Here is a 20,020-nt window from a genome sequence, read left to right on the forward strand (position 1 = left end):
AGGAACTATTTTACAGAACATTTTTTATAAACTCAGAGCATGAATATGTTTTTGATCACAATAGTAAAGGAACTATTTTACAGAACATTTTTTATAAACTCAGAGCATGAATATGTTTTTCATCACAATAGTAAAGGAACTATTTTACAGAACATTTTTTATAAACTCAGAGCATGAATATGTTTTTGATCACAATAGTAAAGGAACTATTTCACAGAACAAATTTTTATGAACTCAGAGCATGAATATGTTTGTGATCACAATAGTAAAGGAACTATTTTACAGAACATTTTTTTATAAACTCAGAGCATAAATATGTTTTTGATCACAATAGTAAAGGAACTATTTTACAGAACATTTTTTTATAAACTCAGAGCATAAATATGTTTTTGATCACAGTAGTAAAGGAACTATTTTACAGAACAAGTTTTTTATGAACTCAGAGCATGAATATGTTTGTGATCACAAAAGTAAAGGAACTATTTTACAGAACATTTTTGTATAAACTCAGAGCATGAATATGTTTTTGTTCACAGTAGTAAAGGGACTATTTTACAGAACAAGTTTTTTTATAAACTCAGAGCATGAATATGTTTTTGATCACAATAGTAAAGGAACTATTTTACAGAACAAATTTTTATGAACTCAGAGCATGAATATGTTTGTGATCACAATAGTAAAGGAACTATTTTACAGAACAAGTTTTTTATAAACTCAGAGCATGAATATGTTTTTGATCACAATAGTAACGGAACTATTTTACAGAACATTTTTTTATAAACTCAGAGCATAAATATGTTTTTGATCACAGTAGTAAAGGAACTATTTTACAGAACAAGTTTTTTATGAACTCAGAGCATGAATATGTTTGTGATCACAAAAGTAAAGGAACTATTTTACAGAACATTTTTGTATAAACTCAGAGCATGAATATGTTTTTGTTCACAGTAGTAAAGGGACTATTTTACAGAACAAGTTTTTTTATAAACTCAGAGCATGAATATGTTTTTGATCACAATAGTAAAGGAACTATTTTACAGAACAAATTTTTATGAACTCAGAGCATGAATATGTTTGTGATCACAATAGTAAAGGAACTGTTTTACAGAACAAATTTTTATGAACTCAGAGCATGAATATGTTTTTCATCACAATAGTAAAGGAACTATTTTACAGAACATTTTTTTATGAACTCAGAGCATGAATATGTTTTTGATGACAATAGTAAAGGAACTATTTTACAGAACAAATTTTTATTAACTCAGAGCATGAATATGTTTGTGATCACAATAGTAAAGGAACTATTTTACAGAACATTTTTTATGAACTCAGAGCATGAATATGTTTTTGATCACAATAGTAAAGGAACTATTTTACAGAACATTTTTTATAAACTCAGAGCATGAATATGTTTTTGATCACAATAGTAAAGGAACTATTTCACAGAACAAATTTTTATGAACTCAGAGCATGAATATGTTTGTGATCACAATAGTAAAGGAACTATTTTACAGAACATTTTTTATAAACTCAGAGCATGAATATGTTTTTGATCACAATAGTAAAGGAACTATTTCACAGAACAAATTTTTATGAACTCAGAGCATGAATATGTTTTTCATCACAATAGTAAAGGAACTATTTTACAGAACATTTTTTTATGAACTCAGAGCATGAATATGTTTTTGATGACAATAGTAAAGGAACTATTTTACAGAACAAATTTTTATTAACTCAGAGCATGAATATGTTTGTGATCACAATAGTAAAGGAACTATTTTACAGAACATTTTTTATGAACTCAGAGCATGAATATGTTTTTGATCACAATAGTAAAGGAACTATTTTACAGAACATTTTTTATAAACTCAGAGCATGAATATGTTTTTCATCACAATAGTAAAGGAACTATTTTACAGAACATTTTTTATAAACTCAGAGCATGAATATGTTTTTGATCACAATAGTAAAGGAACTATTTCACAGAACAAATTTTTATGAACTCAGAGCATGAATATGTTTGTGATCACAATAGTAAAGGAACTATTTTACAGAACATTTTTTTATAAACTCAGAGCATAAATATGTTTTTGATCACAATAGTAAAGGAACTATTTTACAGAACATTTTTTTATAAACTCAGAGCATAAATATGTTTTTGATCACAGTAGTAAAGGAACTATTTTACAGAACAAGTTTTTTATGAACTCAGAGCATGAATATGTTTGTGATCACAAAAGTAAAGGAACTATTTTACAGAACATTTTTGTATAAACTCAGAGCATGAATATGTTTTTGTTCACAGTAGTAAAGGGACTATTTTACAGAACAAGTTTTTTTATAAACTCAGAGCATGAATATGTTTTTGATCACAATAGTAAAGGAACTATTTTACAGAACAAATTTTTATGAACTCAGAGCATGAATATGTTTGTGATCACAATAGTAAAGGAACTATTTTACAGAACAAGTTTTTTATAAACTCAGAGCATGAATATGTTTTTGATCACAATAGTAACGGAACTATTTTACAGAACATTTTTTTATAAACTCAGAGCATAAATATGTTTTTGATCACAGTAGTAAAGGAACTATTTTACAGAACAAGTTTTTTATGAACTCAGAGCATGAATATGTTTGTGATCACAAAAGTAAAGGAACTATTTTACAGAACATTTTTGTATAAACTCAGAGCATGAATATGTTTTTGTTCACAGTAGTAAAGGGACTATTTTACAGAACAAGTTTTTTTATAAACTCAGAGCATGAATATGTTTTTGATCACAATAGTAAAGGAACTATTTTACAGAACAAATTTTTATGAACTCAGAGCATGAATATGTTTGTGATCACAATAGTAAAGGAACTGTTTTACAGAACAAATTTTTATGAACTCAGAGCATGAATATGTTTTTCATCACAATAGTAAAGGAACTATTTTACAGAACATTTTTTTATGAACTCAGAGCATGAATATGTTTTTGATGACAATAGTAAAGGAACTATTTTACAGAACAAATTTTTATTAACTCAGAGCATGAATATGTTTGTGATCACAATAGTAAAGGAACTATTTTACAGAACATTTTTTATGAACTCAGAGCATGAATATGTTTTTGATCACAATAGTAAAGGAACTATTTTACAGAACATTTTTTATAAACTCAGAGCATGAATATGTTTTTGATCACAATAGTAAAGGAACTATTTCACAGAACAAATTTTTATGAACTCAGAGCATGAATATGTTTGTGATCACAATAGTAAAGGAACTATTTTACAGAACATTTTTTATAAACTCAGAGCATGAATATGTTTTTGATCACAATAGTAAAGGAACTATTTCACAGAACAAATTTTTATGAACTCAGAGCATGAATATGTTTTTCATCACAATAGTAAAGGAACTATTTTACAGAACATTTTTTTATGAACTCAGAGCATGAATATGTTTTTGATGACAATAGTAAAGGAACTATTTTACAGAACAAATTTTTATTAACTCAGAGCATGAATATGTTTGTGATCACAATAGTAAAGGAACTATTTTACAGAACATTTTTTATGAACTCAGAGCATGAATATGTTTTTGATCACAATAGTAAAGGAACTATTTTACAGAACATTTTTTATAAACTCAGAGCATGAATATGTTTTTGATCACAATAGTAAAGGAACTATTTCACAGAACAAATTTTTATGAACTCAGAGCATGAATATGTTTGTGATCACAATAGTAAAGGAACTATTTTACAGAACATTTTTTTATAAACTCAGAGCATAAATATGTTTTTGATCACAATAGTAAAGAGACTATTTTACAGAACAAGTTTTTTATAAACTCAGAGCATGAATCTGTTTTTGATCACAATAGTAACGGAACTATTTTACAGAACATTTTTTTATAAACAGAGCATAAATATGTTTTTGATCACAATAGTAAAGGAACTATTTTACAGAACATTTTTTTATAAACTCAGTACATGAATATGTTTTTGATCACAGTAGTAAAGGAACTATTTTACAGAACAAGTTTTTTATGAACTCAGAGCATGAATATGTTTGTGATCACAAAAGTAAAGGAACTGTTTTACAGAACATTTTTTATGAACTCAGAGCATGAATATGTTTTTGATCACAATAGTAAAGGAACTATTTTACAGAACATTTTTTATAAACTCAGAGCATGAATATGTTTTTGATCACAATAGTAAAGGAACTATTTCATAGAACAAATTTTTATGAACTCAGAGCATGAATATGTTTGTGATCACAATAGTAAAGGAACTATTTTACAGAACATTTTTTTATAAACTCAGTACATGAATATGTTTTTGATCACAATAGTAAAGGAACTATTTTACAGAACAAGTTTTTTTATAAACTCAGAGCATGAATATGTTTTTGATCACAATAGTAAAGGAACTATTTTACAGAACAAATTTTTATGAACTCAGAGCATGAATATGTTTTTGATCACAATAGTAAAGGAACTATTTTACAGAACTAATTTTTATGAACTCAGAGCATGAATATGTTTTTGATCACAATAGTAAAGGAACTATTTTACAGAACATTTTTTATAAACTCAGAGCATGAATATGTTTTTGATCACAATAGTAAAGGAACTATTTCACAGAACAAATTTTTATGAACTCAGAGCATGAATATGTTTGTGATCACAATAGTAAAGGAACTATTTTACAGAACATTTTTTTATAAACTCAGAGCATAAATATGTTTTTGATCACAATAGTAAACAGACTATTTTACAGAACAAGTTTTTTATAAACTCAGTACATGAATATGTTTTTGATCACAGTAGTAAAGGAACTATTTTACAGAACAAGTTTTTTATGAACTCAGAGCATGAATATGTTTGTGATCACAAAAGTAAAGGAACTATTTTACAGAACATTTTTGTATAAACTCAGAGCATGAATATGTTTTTGTTCACAGTAGTAAAGGGACTATTTTACAGAACAAGTTTTTTTATAAACTCAGAGCATGAATATGTTTGTGATCACAATAGTAAAGGAACTGTTTTACAGAACATTTTTTATGAACTCAGAGCATGAATATGTTTTTGATCACAATAGTAAAGGAACTATTTTACAGAACATTTTTTATAAACTCAGAGCATGAATATGTTTTTGATCACAATAGTAAAGGAACTATTTCACAGAACAAATTTTTATGAACTCAGAGCATGAATATGTTTGTGATCACAATAGTAAAAGAACTATTTTACAGAAAAATTTTTATAAACTCAGTACATGAATATGTTTTTGATCACAATAGTAAAGGAACTATTTTACAGAACAAGTTTTTTTTATAAACTCAGAGCATGAATATGTTTTTGATCACAATAGTAAAGGAACTATTTTACAGAACAAATTTTTATGAACTCAGAGCATGAATATGTTTTTCATCACAATAGTAAAGGAACTATTTTACAGAACATTTTTTATGAACTCAGAGCATGAATATGTTTTTGATCACAATAGTAAAGGAACTATTTTACAGAACATTTTTTATGAACTCATAGCATGAATATGTTTTTGATCACAATAGCAAAGGAACTGTTTTACAGAACATTTTTTTTATAAACTCAGAGCATGAATATGTTTTTGATCACAATAGTAAAAAGGAACTATTTTACAGAACATTTTTTTATAAACTCAGAGCATAAATATGTTTTTGATCACAATAGTAAAGGAACTATTTTACAGAACATTTTTTATAAACTCAGAACATGAATATGTTTTTGATCACAATAGTAAAGGAACTATTTTACAGAACATTTTTTTATGGACTCAGAGCATGAATATGTTTTTGATCACAATAGTAAAGGAACTATTTTACAGAACATTTTTTTTATAAACTCAGAGCATGAATATGTTTTTGATCACAATAGTAAAGGGACTATTTTACAGAACAAGTTTTTATGAACTCAGAGCATGAATATGTTTGTGATCACAATAGTAAAGGAACTATTTTACAGAACATTTTTTTATAAACTCAGAGCATGAATATGTTTTTGATCACAATAGTAAAGGAACTATTTTACAGAACATTTTTTTATAAACTCAGAGCATAAATATGTTTTTGATCACAATAGTAAAGGAACTATTTTACAGAACATTTTTTTATAGACTCAGAACATGAATATGTTTTTGATCACAATAGTAAAGGGTCAAAAGTCATAAATTCTGAATGGCTTTATATCTATCCATCCATCCATTTTCTTCCGCTTTATCCAGAGTCGGGCCGCGGGGGCAGCAGTTCAAGCAAAGCCGCCCAGACCTCCCGATCCACACATACCTCCCCCAGCTCCTCCGGGGAAACCCCAAGGCACTCCCAAGCCAGCCGACAGATATAGTCCCTCCAGCGTGTCCTGGGTCTTCCCCGGGGCCTCCTCCCAGTGGGACGTGCCCGGAACACCTCTCCAGCGATGCGTCCAGGGAGCGTCCGGAAAACATGCCCGAGCCACCTCAACTGACTCCTTTCGACGTAGAGGAGCAGCGGCTCAACTCCGAGCTCCTCAGGAGTGACCGAGCTCCTCACCCTATCTCTAAGGGAGCGCCCCGCCACCCTGCGGAAGAAACTCATCTCGGCCACTTGTACTCGCGATCTCGTTCTTTCGGTCATGAGCCAAATCTCATGACCATAGGTGAGGATCGGAACGTAGATCGATCGGTAAATCGAGAGCTTTACCCCCCTACTCAGCTCTCTCTTCACCACGATGGTCCGATACAGCGACCGCATCACTGCAGATGCTGCACCGATCCGTCTATTGATCTCACGCTCCATCCATCCCTCACTCGTGAACAAGACCCCGAGATACTTAAACTCCTCCACTTGAGACAAGGACACTCCACCGACCTGAAGAGGGCAAAGCACCTTTTTCTGGTCGAGAACCATGGCCTCAGATTTGGAGGTGCTGATCTTCATCCCGGACGCTTCACACTCGGCTGCAAACCACCCCAGTGCACACTGAAGGTCCTGATTTGACAAAGCCAACAGAACCACATCGTCCGTAAACAGCAGAGACGAGATTCTGTGGTTCCCAAACCAGACCGCCTCTACACCCTGGCTGCGCCTAGAAATTATGTCCATAAAAATAATGAACAGAACCGGTGACAAAGGGCAGCCCTGGCGGAGGCTAATGTGCACTGGAAACAGGTTTGACTTACTACCGGCAATGCAAACCAAGCTCCTGCTGCAGTCGTACAGGGACCGGATAGCCCTTAGCAAAGGACACCGGACCCCGTACTCCCAAAGCACCCCCCGCGGTCGAATGCCTTCTCCAGATCCACAAAACACATGTGGACTGGTTGGGCGAACTCCCATGAACCCTCGAGCACCCGATGGAGCGTGTAGAGCTGGTCCAGTGTGCCGCGACCAGGACAAAAACCACACTGCTCCTCCTGAATCCGAGGTTCGACCATCGGTCGAAGTCTCCTCTCCAGTACCCTGGAATAGACCTTACCGGGGAGGCTGAGGAGTGTGATCCCCCTGTAGTTGGAACACACCCTCCGATCCCCCTTCTTAAACAGAGGGACCACCACCCCGGTCTGCCAATCCAGAGGCACTGTCCCCAATCGCCATGCGATGTTGCAGAGGCGTGTCAGCCAAGACAGTCCCACAACATCCAGAGACTTAAGGTACCCACCCCACCCCATCCACCCCAGGAGCCTTGCCACCGAGGAGCTTTCTGACCAACTCAGTGACTTCGGCCTGGGTAATGGATGAGTCTGCCTCTGAGTCCCCAGTCTCTGCTTCCTCTTCGGAAGACGTGATGATGGGATTGAGGAGATCCTCGAAGTATTCGTTCCACCGCCCGACAACAACCCCAGTCAGGGTCAACAGCTCCCCACCCACACCATAAACAGTGCTGGTGGAGAGCTGCTTCCGCCTCCTGAGGCATCGGACGGTTTGCCAGAATCTCTTTGAGGCTGACCGATAGTCCTCCTCCATGGCCTGCCCAATCTCCTCCCAGACCCGAGTTTTTGCCTCTGTGACCTCACGGGCTGCGGCACACCTGGCCTGCCGGTACCTGTCAACTGCCTCCGGGGTCCCACCTACCAACAAAGATAAGTAGGACTCCTTCTTCAGCTTGACAGCATCCCTTACTTCCAGCATCCACCACCGGGTTCTGGGATTGCCGCCGCGACAGGCACCAGAGACCTTGCGACCACAGCTACGAGCGGCCGCATCGACAATGGAGGTGGAGAATATGGTCCACTCAGACTCCATGTATCCAACCTCCCCCGGGATCTGGGAGAAGCTCTCCCGGAGGTGGGAATTGAAGTCCTCGCTGACAGAGGGTTCCGCCAGTCGTTCCCAGCAGACCCTCACGATACGTTTGGGCCTGCCAGGTCTGACCGGCTTCCTCCCCTCCCAGCGGATCCAACTCACCACCAGGTGGTGATCGGTCGACAGCTCTGCCCCTCTCTTCACTCGAGTGTCTGAGACACGTGGCCGAAGGTCAGATGATATGACTACAAAGTCGATCATTGACCTCCGGCTCAGGGTGTCCTGGTGCCACGTGCACTTATGGACACCCTTGTGCTTGAACATGGTGTTTGTGATGGACAAACTGTGACTAGCACAGAAGTCCAACAACTGAACACCACTCGGGTTCAGATCAGGGAGGCCATGCTTCCCGATCACCCCCTCCAGGTCTCACTGTCGCCGCTCATGTGGGTGTTGAAATCCCCCTGAAGAACAATGGAGTCCCCAGTTGGAGTGCTATCTAGTACCCCTCCCAGGGACTCCAAGAAGGTCGGGTACTCTGCACTGCCACTCGGCCCGTAGGCCGAGACAATAGTGAGAGACCTGTCTCCAACCCGAAGGCGTAGGGACACGACCTTCTCGTTCACTGGAGTGAACTCCAACACATGGCGACTGAGCTGGGGAGCAATAAGCAATGTGACCCCAGCTCTCCGCCTCTCCCCGTGGGCAACGCCAGAAAAATGAAGCGTTCAGCCCCTCTCCAGGAGTTGGGTACCAGAGCCCAAGCTGTGCGTGGAGGTGAGCCCGACTATCTCTAGTCGGTATCTCTCAACCTCCCGCACAAGCTCAGGCTCCTTCCCCCCCAGCGAGGTGACATTCCACATCCCAACAGCCAGGGGCTGTGAGCATGGACCGGGCTGCCGGGCCACCCGCCCTCGACCGCCACCCAATTCTCTCTGCACCCAACCCCGATGGCCCCCTCTGCAGGTGGTGAACCCACAGAAGGGCTTTATATCTACTTGTAATAAAATGTTAGTAAAAATCATATACGAGGTCTGTCAATAAAGCAACGGTCCTTTTTATTTTTTTCAAAAACTATATGGATTTCATTCATATGTTTTTACGTCAGACATGCTTGAACCCTCGTGTGCATGCGTGAGTTTTTCCATGCCTGTCGGTGACGTCATTCGCCTGTGAGCACTCCTTGTGGGAGGAGTCGTCCAGCCCCTTGTCGGAATTCCTTTGTCTGAGAAGTTGCTGAGAGACTGGCGCGTTGTTTGATCAAAATTTTTTATAAACCTGTGAGACACATCGAAGTGGACACGGTTCGAAAAATTAAGCTGGTTTTCAGTGAAAATTTTAACGGCTGATGAGAGATTTTGAGGTGATACTGTCGCTTTAAGGACTTCCCACAGTGCGAGACGTCGTGCAGCGCTCTCAGCCGCCGTCGTCAGCCTGTGTCAAGCTGAAAACCTCCACATTTCAGGCTCTATTGATCCAGGACGTCGTGAGAGAACAGAGACGTTTCAGAAGAAGTCGGTTTCAGCATTTTATCCGGATATTCCACTGTTAAAGGAGATTTTTTTAATGAAAGACGTGCGGACGGGTCCGCGCGTCGGGACGCAGCCGCCGCGACGCTCCGCCACAGGAAAAACACCTCTGTTGAAAGCCTTAAGGACAAGTTGGAACATGTCCTGCTGTTAAACAATTTCTCATATACTCACTCCACTGAAAGCCATCAAAAGCCGCCTGGATTTTACAAATGGTTATCAACACGGAGGTGTTTTTCCTGTGCCGCCGCACCGCGTCGGCTGCGTCCCGACGCGCGGACCCGTCCGCACGTCTTTCATTAAATAAATCTCCTTTAACAGTGGAATATCCGGATAAAATGCTGAAACCGACTTCTTCTGAAACGTCTCTGTTCTCTCACGACGTCCTGGATCAATAGAGCCTGAAATGTGGAGGTTTTCAGCTTGAAACAGGCTGATGACGGCGGCTGAGAGCGCTGAGCGACGTCTCGCACCGTGGGAAGTCCTTAAAGCGACAGAATCACCTCAAAATCTCTCATCAGCCGTTAAAATTTTCACTGAAAACCAGCTTAATTTTTCGAACCGTGTCCACTTCGATGTGTCTCACAGGTTTAGAAAAAATTTTGATCAAACAACGCACCAGTCTCTCAGCAACTTCTCAGACAAAGGAATTCCGACGAGGGGCTGGACGACTCCTCCCACAAGGAGTGCTCACAGGCGAATGACATCACCGACAGGCGTGGAAAAACTCACACATGCGCACGAGGGTTCAAGCATGTCTGACGTAAAAACATATGAATGAAATCCATATAGTTTTTGAAAAAAATAAAAAGGACCGTTACTTTATTGACAGACCTTGTATATGTTGTTGTCATTAAAAGACTAGCAGTAATATTACAGTGGAAAAAGCAGCAAAGTAAATGAGCACAATGGCAAGACATACTTCAGATTTATATTTTAATACATGAGAATTTTTTATCCAGGCATGTGTGGGTTCATTAGAGCTTTTAATCAGCTTGAATACAACTTACAAGGCTTCATTTATAAAAGTCCATTGAGAATTATGATGACAGGAAAAAAAAATCACAGTAAATGAACAGAATGGCACATTTTCCCCCAGATTTCCACACTTTACATGAAACATTTTTTTTCTACCCAGGCATGTATGGGTTCATTAGAAAGAGGGCTTTAAAACAAGCCTACTTTTATTAAAATCTGTTAACAAATAGCGACAATAGAGAGAGAAAAGCAGCACAGTTTGTCATAATTTCCCCAAATTTCTTATTTTACATAAAAGTTTTTTTTCACCCAAAGAGCTTTCAAAGGGCTTTAAAACAAGCCTACATTCATTAAACTCCGTTAAGAAATAGCAACGCTAGTGCAAAAAAAGTGGTCAGTTTATTATTGATGATCTGCACATCTCCACCCTTAGTAATGGCGCCTTCCTGTCCTGAGTGACGCTAATAGATTGAGGTGCGCACGTCCATTCCAGTCTATATTTCCATGGTGGAGCCTGTCCCAGCAGTCAGATGGCGAGAGGCAGGGCACACCCTGGACAGGATGCCAGTCTGTCGCAGGGCACGTTACCAGTCATGCTGCCAGTATTTAAAGTTCTGTCTCACTTCTAATCTTCTAACTTTCCTCCTGTCTTACTGCCTCTGGACATGCTGAGCACCTCTTCTTCTTCTTCTTCCCACACTAGCAGAGATCTGCCCCCACCTTGCTGAACAACAGTACCGGTGGTGGTGGATGATACCCAGATTTGTGAGCCGCATGTATGATTTGGCACCTGATGCCACCCTCCTCATTTACATTGGCTGGGGAGCAGCACTCAATTCAGTGGCTTGTATATGCATGTGGCGCAGTTCAGTCCATGTGGCACTTTGCCACGCTCGGTCTCTCTCCATGTTTATCTGGCTGTCCAGTTTAGCTGGCCCGTCTTACTTCAGGAATTCCTCTGTCTACGTGTTTCACAGGATGTGCCGGGTCTCTGAAAAACCTTTGTGTTTGTGTTACACAGCTGAAAGCAGACAAGGAGCAGCAGGCCATGTTTTCTGTGTTCAATGAGAACGAGAGCTGGTACCTCGATGACAACATCCGATGGTACTGTGATCGTTCCAAAGTCCACAAGGCGAACCCAGACTTTTACCAGTCCAACATCATGCACAGTAAGTGTTCTGTTGTCCTGCTCAATGATCAGCTGAATCAAATACAGACCGAAATTGTATCAGAAGACGTGTTACGTTCTTTTCATCTTAACATTCATATCAGCGTCCTTCTGGTCTCACACCAACACGGCCATTCATTTGTCCTTGCAGCCATTAATGGTTACGTGTTTGAAAGCGGCGAGCTGCTGGGCTTCTGTAACGGTGAGATTGCCACATGGCACGTGTCCAACGTCGGAGCTCAGGACAACATCCAGACAGCGACGTTCTACGGCCACACATTTCAGATGAACGAGCACACAGAGGACATTCTGAGCCTCTATCCCATGACGGGAGAGACCATCACTATGAACATGGACAACATCGGTATGTCGGAACATATCCACACACCCAAGAACCAAACAGAAGATGCAAAAGCAAATCTCAGTCATATATTAGAACATTAAAGATACGAGGTCTGTTAGAAAACTATCCGACCTTTTTATTTTTTGCAAAAACTATATGGATTTGAATCACGTGTGATTGCATCAGCCAAGCTTGAACCTTCATGCGCGAGTTTTTTCATGTCTGTCGGTTGCGTCATTCGCCTGTGAGCACGCCTTGTGGGAGGAGTGGTCCAGCCTCCTCGACGGATTTTCATTGTCAGGAAATTGGCTGATCAACTGCTGCTTTACTGAATCAAATTTTTTCAGAAACTGTGAGAGATAGCCAGTTGGAAACCATTCGGAAAATTCAGATGGCTTTCGGTGAAGATCTTATGGGGATCACACAGATTAAGGAGTGTTACAACCGGTTTAAAGACGGCGCACAATGGCGGAGGGCGTGCTGCGCTCCGAGCGGCAATCGACAGGCTGAAACGACTAGATCATTTCCAAAGTGAATGCTGTGTTGATCCGGGACGTCGTCTGACTACCACAGAAATGGCAGAAGACGTGGACATAGCACTTTTTCGGCACATTACACTGTTACAGGAGTTTTTGTCATGGAAAGAGGAGTGGAGGAATTCGCCACAGAGCCGCTAATGGCACGGGACAAAAGCACCTCTGTGTTGGTCTCACAGGACATGTTCTAACATGCCCAGCTCTTGCACCATTCGGAAGATTCAGACGGCTTTCGGTGACTTTTCAGTCGTGTGACTATCCGAGAAATTGTGGACGAGCTGGACATGCCACAACATGTCCCGTGAGGCTTCATCACGGCGATGCTTGTTGTGAAAGTGTAGGAACACGGACCCACAACAGGGGGCGCAAATGAACGGACAATGGAGGAAGTCAAATAACAACACTTTACTGTTGTGAATAAGCACAACAAACACAACGGATAACAACAATAGACAAAGAAGTCAATTCACAAAAATGTGTCACGTGGGCAGGCTCGAAGATAAGAGACGTCTGTCCAAAGCAGAACCGGAACCACACGATTTCCTCCGCCACTGAACCCCGGGAATACTGGAGCCGCCAAGTCCCGAACTCCCAGGTGGCCACTGCCTCCGCGTGTCGGATCTGGTACTGCTGGCGAGGAACAAAAACAGTTAAATGTGGGTGCGTTTGCACCCAGCAACCCGTATGGCGGGAAAACCACCTCCACCTCTCGTTGGAAGAATGTCTGCTATTTAATGCACAAAAGTAACAAAGGGTTAATGTCAAAGAACACAGTCGGCTGAGTACGGTACCTTCTAGGTAGAGCGATATCTCGGCAAAGCGGTGGAGATGTCGTCCTGCTGATATACCCCTGCTGATCAGATGATTGGTGACAGCTGTCGTAGGTGATAAGTGACAGCTGTCACCCCGGCTGCTCCTGTGAGGCGGCAGCGCCCTCTGGTGCCTGGAGCCCGCACTCCAGACAGGGCGCCCTCTGGTGGTGGTGGGCCAGCAGTACCTCCTCTTCAGCGGCCCACACAACAGATGCTTTTTAGTTGTACGCCTCCATCCCGACGTGCGAATTCCTCCCCACGTCTTTTCATGACAAAAAACTCTTGTAACAGTGGAATGTGCCGTTCATTTCCAAAGTGAACGCTTTGTTGATCCGGGACGTCGTCTGACTACCAGAGAAATGGCAGAAGAGTTGGACATCAGCACTTTTTCGGCATCAGTTTAAACGGAGACAGTACTATGAAAAGAGAAAGTACTGTGAAAAAACATACTGTGGAAAAAAAGTACTGTGAAAAAAAACGTACTGGGAAAAACGTACTGTTAAAGAACGTACTGTGAAAAACATACTGTGAAAAAAAAACGTACTGTGAAAAACGTATTGTTAAAGAACGTACTGTGAAAAACACTGTGGAAAAAACGTACTGTGAAAAACATACTGTTAAAGAACGTACTGTGAAAAACGTACTGTGAAAAACGTACTGTGAAAAACATACTGTGAAAAAAAAAAAACGTACTGTGAAAAACGTACTGTTAAAGAACGTACTGTGAAAAACATACTGTGGAAAAAAACGTACTGTGAAAAACGTACTGTTAAAGAACGTACTGTGAAAAACGTACTGTGAAAAACATACTGTGAAAAAAAAAACATACTGTGAAAAACGTACTGTTAAAGAACGTACTGTGAAAAACATACTGTGGAAAACATACTGTGGAAAAAAACGTACTGTGAAAAACGTACTGTTAAAGAACGTACTGTGAAAAACGTACTGTGAAAAACATACTGTGAAAAAAAAACGTACTGTGAAAAACGTACTGTGAAAAAAAAGTACTGTGAAAAACGTACTATGAAAAAAAACGTACTGTGAAAAACATACTGTTAAAGAACGTACTGTGAAAAACGTACTGTGAAAAAAAAGTACTGTGAAAAACATACTGTGAAAAATGGTCTTTTGCTGATGTCAAGAACAATTCACAAGGTGACCCCATAAAACAAAATATTAATCCTCGAGTATGATGAAACAGTTTCATGAAAAATTGAATTTCCTCCACATTTATAACATTTCAGCTAATTCAAAAAACATTTTTGGATATTACTTGGAACTAAGTTGTTAAACAGTATTTTTTAATTTTGAAATTTGAATTCAATTATAGTACCCACTTTCTATGATTTTTTTAAAAGCACCACTTGACCAGATTACAATATTTTACTCAAAGTTCTCTGAAACTGTAGGTCACCCAGAGGCTGGAGAAGTAGCCTAGCGGCCAGGTGGTTGTTAATTTGAGTCCTAAATAAGAATAACGGTGAGACCGTTACTGTATTTGGTGCCCGTGAGCAGGTTTATTTACTCCAGCTGCCCGTTTAAACATGTCATGAGTTCATGTGAGTACAAACGTCAAAGTACAACAGATATTACAGGCAACATTAAAAAGGTCATTTGGTAAGTTTTTTTAATAGACAAATTTTGTTTTCATTGTCTTTAAACTGCAAACAATTCAGTACTTAGCTCTGTGGAAGTCCAGTTTTAGTCAGTTTGTTAATAATCAATAATCAGCAATCATTTCCGTTAATGATCGCCCTCCACGGCGGTCCACTCAATAACAGTTTTTGCTGCTGCTACGGTTTGTGTTTCATGGTTTGGTGTTTCAGTGATAAACAGTTCAGTATTCAGAAGTATAATATTTGTGTTTTCCTTTCAATGGGAGACGTGGAACTGTTGTCCACTCAAGATCTTCTGGGAATCTGCAGCATTATGATGGACAGCTCTCAGAGCCTGTGCTGTTGTTGTGCTGTTGTTGTGCTGTTGTAGTGCTGTTGTTGTGCTGTTGTAGTGCTGTTGTTGCATATTTCCACATCCGCCCACGTACAGAACTGCCTCAGTCAGACTACAGTCACACAATGCCTTTTCCTGATCCAACACCTGTATCCCTGTTGAGAAGCCCACTGACTGGACAAGTCCAGGAATGTGTTCCCACAGCAGCTGCCATCAGCATACAGACGGCTGCATCAGAAGCCAAAGCATTTCTATAAGGTGATGCAGCGAACAGCACTGATGGTATTCATGTTGTTCTTCTCTCTTGAACCAGGTGTGTGGCTCCTGACCTCCCTGAGCTCCCACGAGACCACCAAAGGAATGCGCATCAAGTTTCAGGATGTGGAGTGTTTTCGCGACTACCAGTATGAGTTTGAGTATGAGGATAAAGACAATGGCACAGCACCAAACCAATTTTCTGTGCTGAATCCACTAAGCTTGGATGATCTCCAGAAGAAAGAGAAGGAGCCAGAAGTTCCTGTACAGACCAAAGTGGACATAGATATGTACACAGAGATGTATATTGATCAATTAGGTCTCAGGTCACTGAAGAACAACTCTCAAAACCTGGATATGGAGAAGCTGGATCTGAGTTTCCTTGACTATGATGCTGTTGATGTTCCTCCAGAAGATGTAAATGTCAGCTCCACCGCTAACAAAACAAAGTTAAGTAGTGAGATTTCTAACTCTGTGTCAGGGCCAATTCCATCAAACTACACATTAAAGTGGCACGTAGTGGATGGACAAAACTTCACAGGAAGAAATATCCAGAAACAAAGTATGAGTGAAAACACAACACAGAAAGAGAACAAGATGGTACCATCTCATTTTTATGATTCTTCTGTTTCTAAAACTCAGAACCCAACAGTTAACTATACTACTGTAGTGCTCAACAGTAACAACATAACCTCCAACATGAGTGGTCTTGAGGTTGAATCTCTTGGTAACACCACAGTGTCTAAAACTCAGAATACAACAGTTAACTATACTATTGTAGTACTCAACAATAACAACATAACCTCCAACATAAGTGGTCTTGAGGTTGAATCTCTTGGTAACACCACAGTGTCTAAAACTCAGAATACAACAGTTAACTATACTATTGTAGTACTCAACAATAACAACATAACCGCCAACATAAGTGGTCTTGAGGTTGAATCTCTTGGTAACACCACAGTGTCTAAAACTCAGAATACAACAGTTAACTATACTATTGTAGTACTCAACAATAACAACATAACCTCCAACATAAGTGGTCTTGAGGTTGAATCTCTTGGTAACACCACAGTGTCTAAAACTCAGAATACAACAGTTAACTATACTATTGTAGTACTCAACAATAACAACATAACCTCCAACATAAGTGGTCTTGAGGTTGAATCTCTTGGTAACACCACAGTGTCTAAAACTCAGAATACAACAGTTAACTATACTATTGTAGTACTCAACAATAACAACATAACCTCCAACATAAGTGGTCTTGAGGTTGAATCTCTTGGTAACACCACAGTGTCTAAAACTCAGAACACAACAGTTAACTATACTATTGTAGTACTCAACAATAACAACATAACCTCCAACATGAGTGGTCTTGAGGTTGAGTCATATCTTGGTAACAGCACAGTGTCTAAAACTCAGAATACAACAGTTAACTATACTCTTGTTGTACTCAACAATAATAACATAACTTCCAATGTAACAGAGATTGCTGATCTTTCCAAAACACTGCCAAGATGTTCAACTTCCAGTTTGGATGGTGACAAAATGAATGTGACACTTGCCAGCGATGACCAGACATCAGCGAGCTGTATCCAGAAGGAGGACTCAAAGGAAAGGACCACGAAAGGGGATGTGTTTTCCTATTCTGTTCCAAGAGACGATGTTATAGAGTTTAACGTCACCAAAGCTAACAAGTCTTTGAGTGCTACAGGAGATGCTGAGTTTAAACATGGGAATTTCTCTGAAGCCAGTGACAGTATTGAAATAGGGAACGTAAAAAACGTAACTGTTTTCAAAACTGAAACTATACAAAATGTAACACTGACCAAGTCAAATTCAAATGTGGAGATTATGGAACATGGGACAGGTCTACTCAGTTCTTTAAACCACACGTCTTCTGTTGAAAGATTCTCCAATAAAACTGTGGTTCCAGGTAACTGGACCTTCTCAGGTAGTTTAGTTGCAGAGATCAGCTCTGAAGAGCTGAATGCCTCAGACAGCAATGAAGAAGTACTGATCTACCTTAAAGAAAACCATACACAGGCAATTAAAAGCTCCTCCTTTAAGACACAGATGCATAACTGGACTTATGATGGAATGCACCAAATGGAAACTGTGGCCATTCCTGACCACATAATGAAATACTATGGCAGAGACATCCATCAAACAATCCTAACCCCAAAGAAGACACCAAAGATCAGGAAGGTTAACCTCCGGCAGTGGCCCAAGAAAGGCCATGGTATGAAAACCAAGAAGAAGAAAGAATACAAACCCCAGAGTAGGAGTGGCTTACCTTTCTCTCCTCGTGGATTCAACCCAAATATGTTACCACGAGGGGCACGTCCTAATTTCAATGCTCCAAAGCCTGTCACAGATGAGGAGAACCTCATTAACAAGCCAGTGGTCATTGGAGTGCCTCGGCCTGATTTCAGTGACTATGAGCTGTATGTTCCTGGGGATGAACCAGATCATTTAGGGCAGAATGGCATGCAGCCAGATGTCAAACAAGATGAATATGAGTATGTGACCTACAAAGACCCCTACAGCAGCCACGAAGACATCAAGGATCTCACCCTAGATGACACCACCAAATACTACTTAAAGTTCTCCAGTCCAAATGTCAAGACGTACTTTATTGCTGCAGAAGAGGTTGAGTGGGACTACGCAGGCTACGGACAGAGGTGACAAGAAAATTACTAGTGAAACTTTTAATAATATATTTATAGGAAATACCATGGAAATGGAAATAAAACATTCTGTTTTCATCACAGGAGGCAAGACAGCACAATGCAAGACAACAGGGCAACAAAGTTCACCAAGGTGGTTTTCCGAGGTTACATAGACAGCACCTTCAGCATACCTGACATCCGCGGGGAGATAGGGGAGCATCTAGGCATTCTAGGGCCTGTTATTAAAGTGGAGGTGGGACAAAGCATCATGGTAAGACTTACACCATCAACCACAATCTGATTGATCATTAACACATTATCAACTTTCTGGGACGTCACATGTTCCTGCATCCACCGCACCATAGCTACCTTAGGTCCGGGCTATGTATATATACTCAACAAAAATATAAACGCAACACTTTTGGTTTTGCTCCCATTTTGTATGAGATGAACTCAAAGATCTAAAACTTTTTCCACATACACAATATCACCATTTCCCTCAAATATTGTTCACAAACCAGTCTAAATCTGTGATAGTGAGCACTTCTCCTTTGCTGAGATAATCCATCCCACCTCACAGGTGTGCCATATCAAGATGCTGATTAGACACCATGATTAGTGCACAGGTGTGCCTTAGACTGCCCACAATAAAAGGCCACTCTGAAAGGTGCAGTTTTGTTTTATTGGGGGGGATACCAGTCAGTATCTGGTGTGACCACCATTTGCCTCATGCAGTGCAACACATCTCCTTCACATAGAGTTGATCAGGTTGTCAATTGTGGCCTGTGGAATGTTGGTCCACTCCTCTTCAATGGCTGTGCGAAGTTGCTGGATATTGGCAGGAACTGGTACACGCTGTTGTATACGCCGGTCCAGAGCATCCCAAACATGCTCAATGGGTGACATGTCCGGTGAGTATGCCGGCCATGCAAGAACTGGGACATTTTCAGCTTCCAAGAATTGTGTACAGATCCTTGCCACATGGGGCCGTGCATTATCCTGCTGCAACATGAGGTGATGTTCTTGGATGTATGGCACAACAATGGGCCTCAGGATCTCCTCACGGTATCTCTGTGCATTCAAAATGCCATTAATAAAATGCACCTGTGTTCTTCATCCATAACTCACGCCTGCCCATACCATAACCCCACCGCCACCATGGGCCACTCGATCCACAACACTGACATCAGAAAACCGCTCACCCACACGACGCCACACACGCTGTCTGCCATCTGCCCTGAACAGTGTGAACCGGGATTCATCCGTGAAGAGAACACCTCTCCAACGTGCAAAACGCCAGCGAATGTGAGCATTTGCCCACTCATGTCGGTTACGACGATGAACTGGAGTCAGGTCGAGACCCCGATGAGGACGATGAGCATGCAGATGAGCTTCCCTGAGATGGTTTCTGACAGTTTGTGCAGAAATTCTTTGGTTATGCAAACCGATTGTTTCAGCAGCTGTCGAGTGGCTGGTGTTGGGAAAGTGTAGGAACACGGACCCACAACAGGGGGCGCA

At 40.3% G+C, this 20,020-nt stretch overlaps 1 protein-coding gene across 1 annotated transcript in view; it reads left to right on the plus strand.

Moving 5' to 3' along the window:
* f5 (coagulation factor V) overlaps positions 1–20,020 on the plus strand; it is a 90,031-nt gene that overhangs the window by 45,243 nt on the left and 24,768 nt on the right. The window contains exons 11-14 of the mRNA XM_034186930.1: positions 11,788–11,935; positions 12,086–12,298; positions 15,889–18,514; positions 18,605–18,773. Of these exons, the coding sequence (XP_034042821.1) occupies positions 11,788–11,935; positions 12,086–12,298; positions 15,889–18,514; positions 18,605–18,773 (3,156 nt within the window). The remainder of the gene's footprint in view (positions 1–11,787; positions 11,936–12,085; positions 12,299–15,888; positions 18,515–18,604; positions 18,774–20,020) is intronic.

This window comes from Thalassophryne amazonica, chromosome 14, assembly GCF_902500255.1.
Source record: "Thalassophryne amazonica chromosome 14, fThaAma1.1, whole genome shotgun sequence".
Lineage (NCBI taxonomy): Eukaryota > Metazoa > Chordata > Actinopteri > Batrachoidiformes > Batrachoididae > Thalassophryne > Thalassophryne amazonica.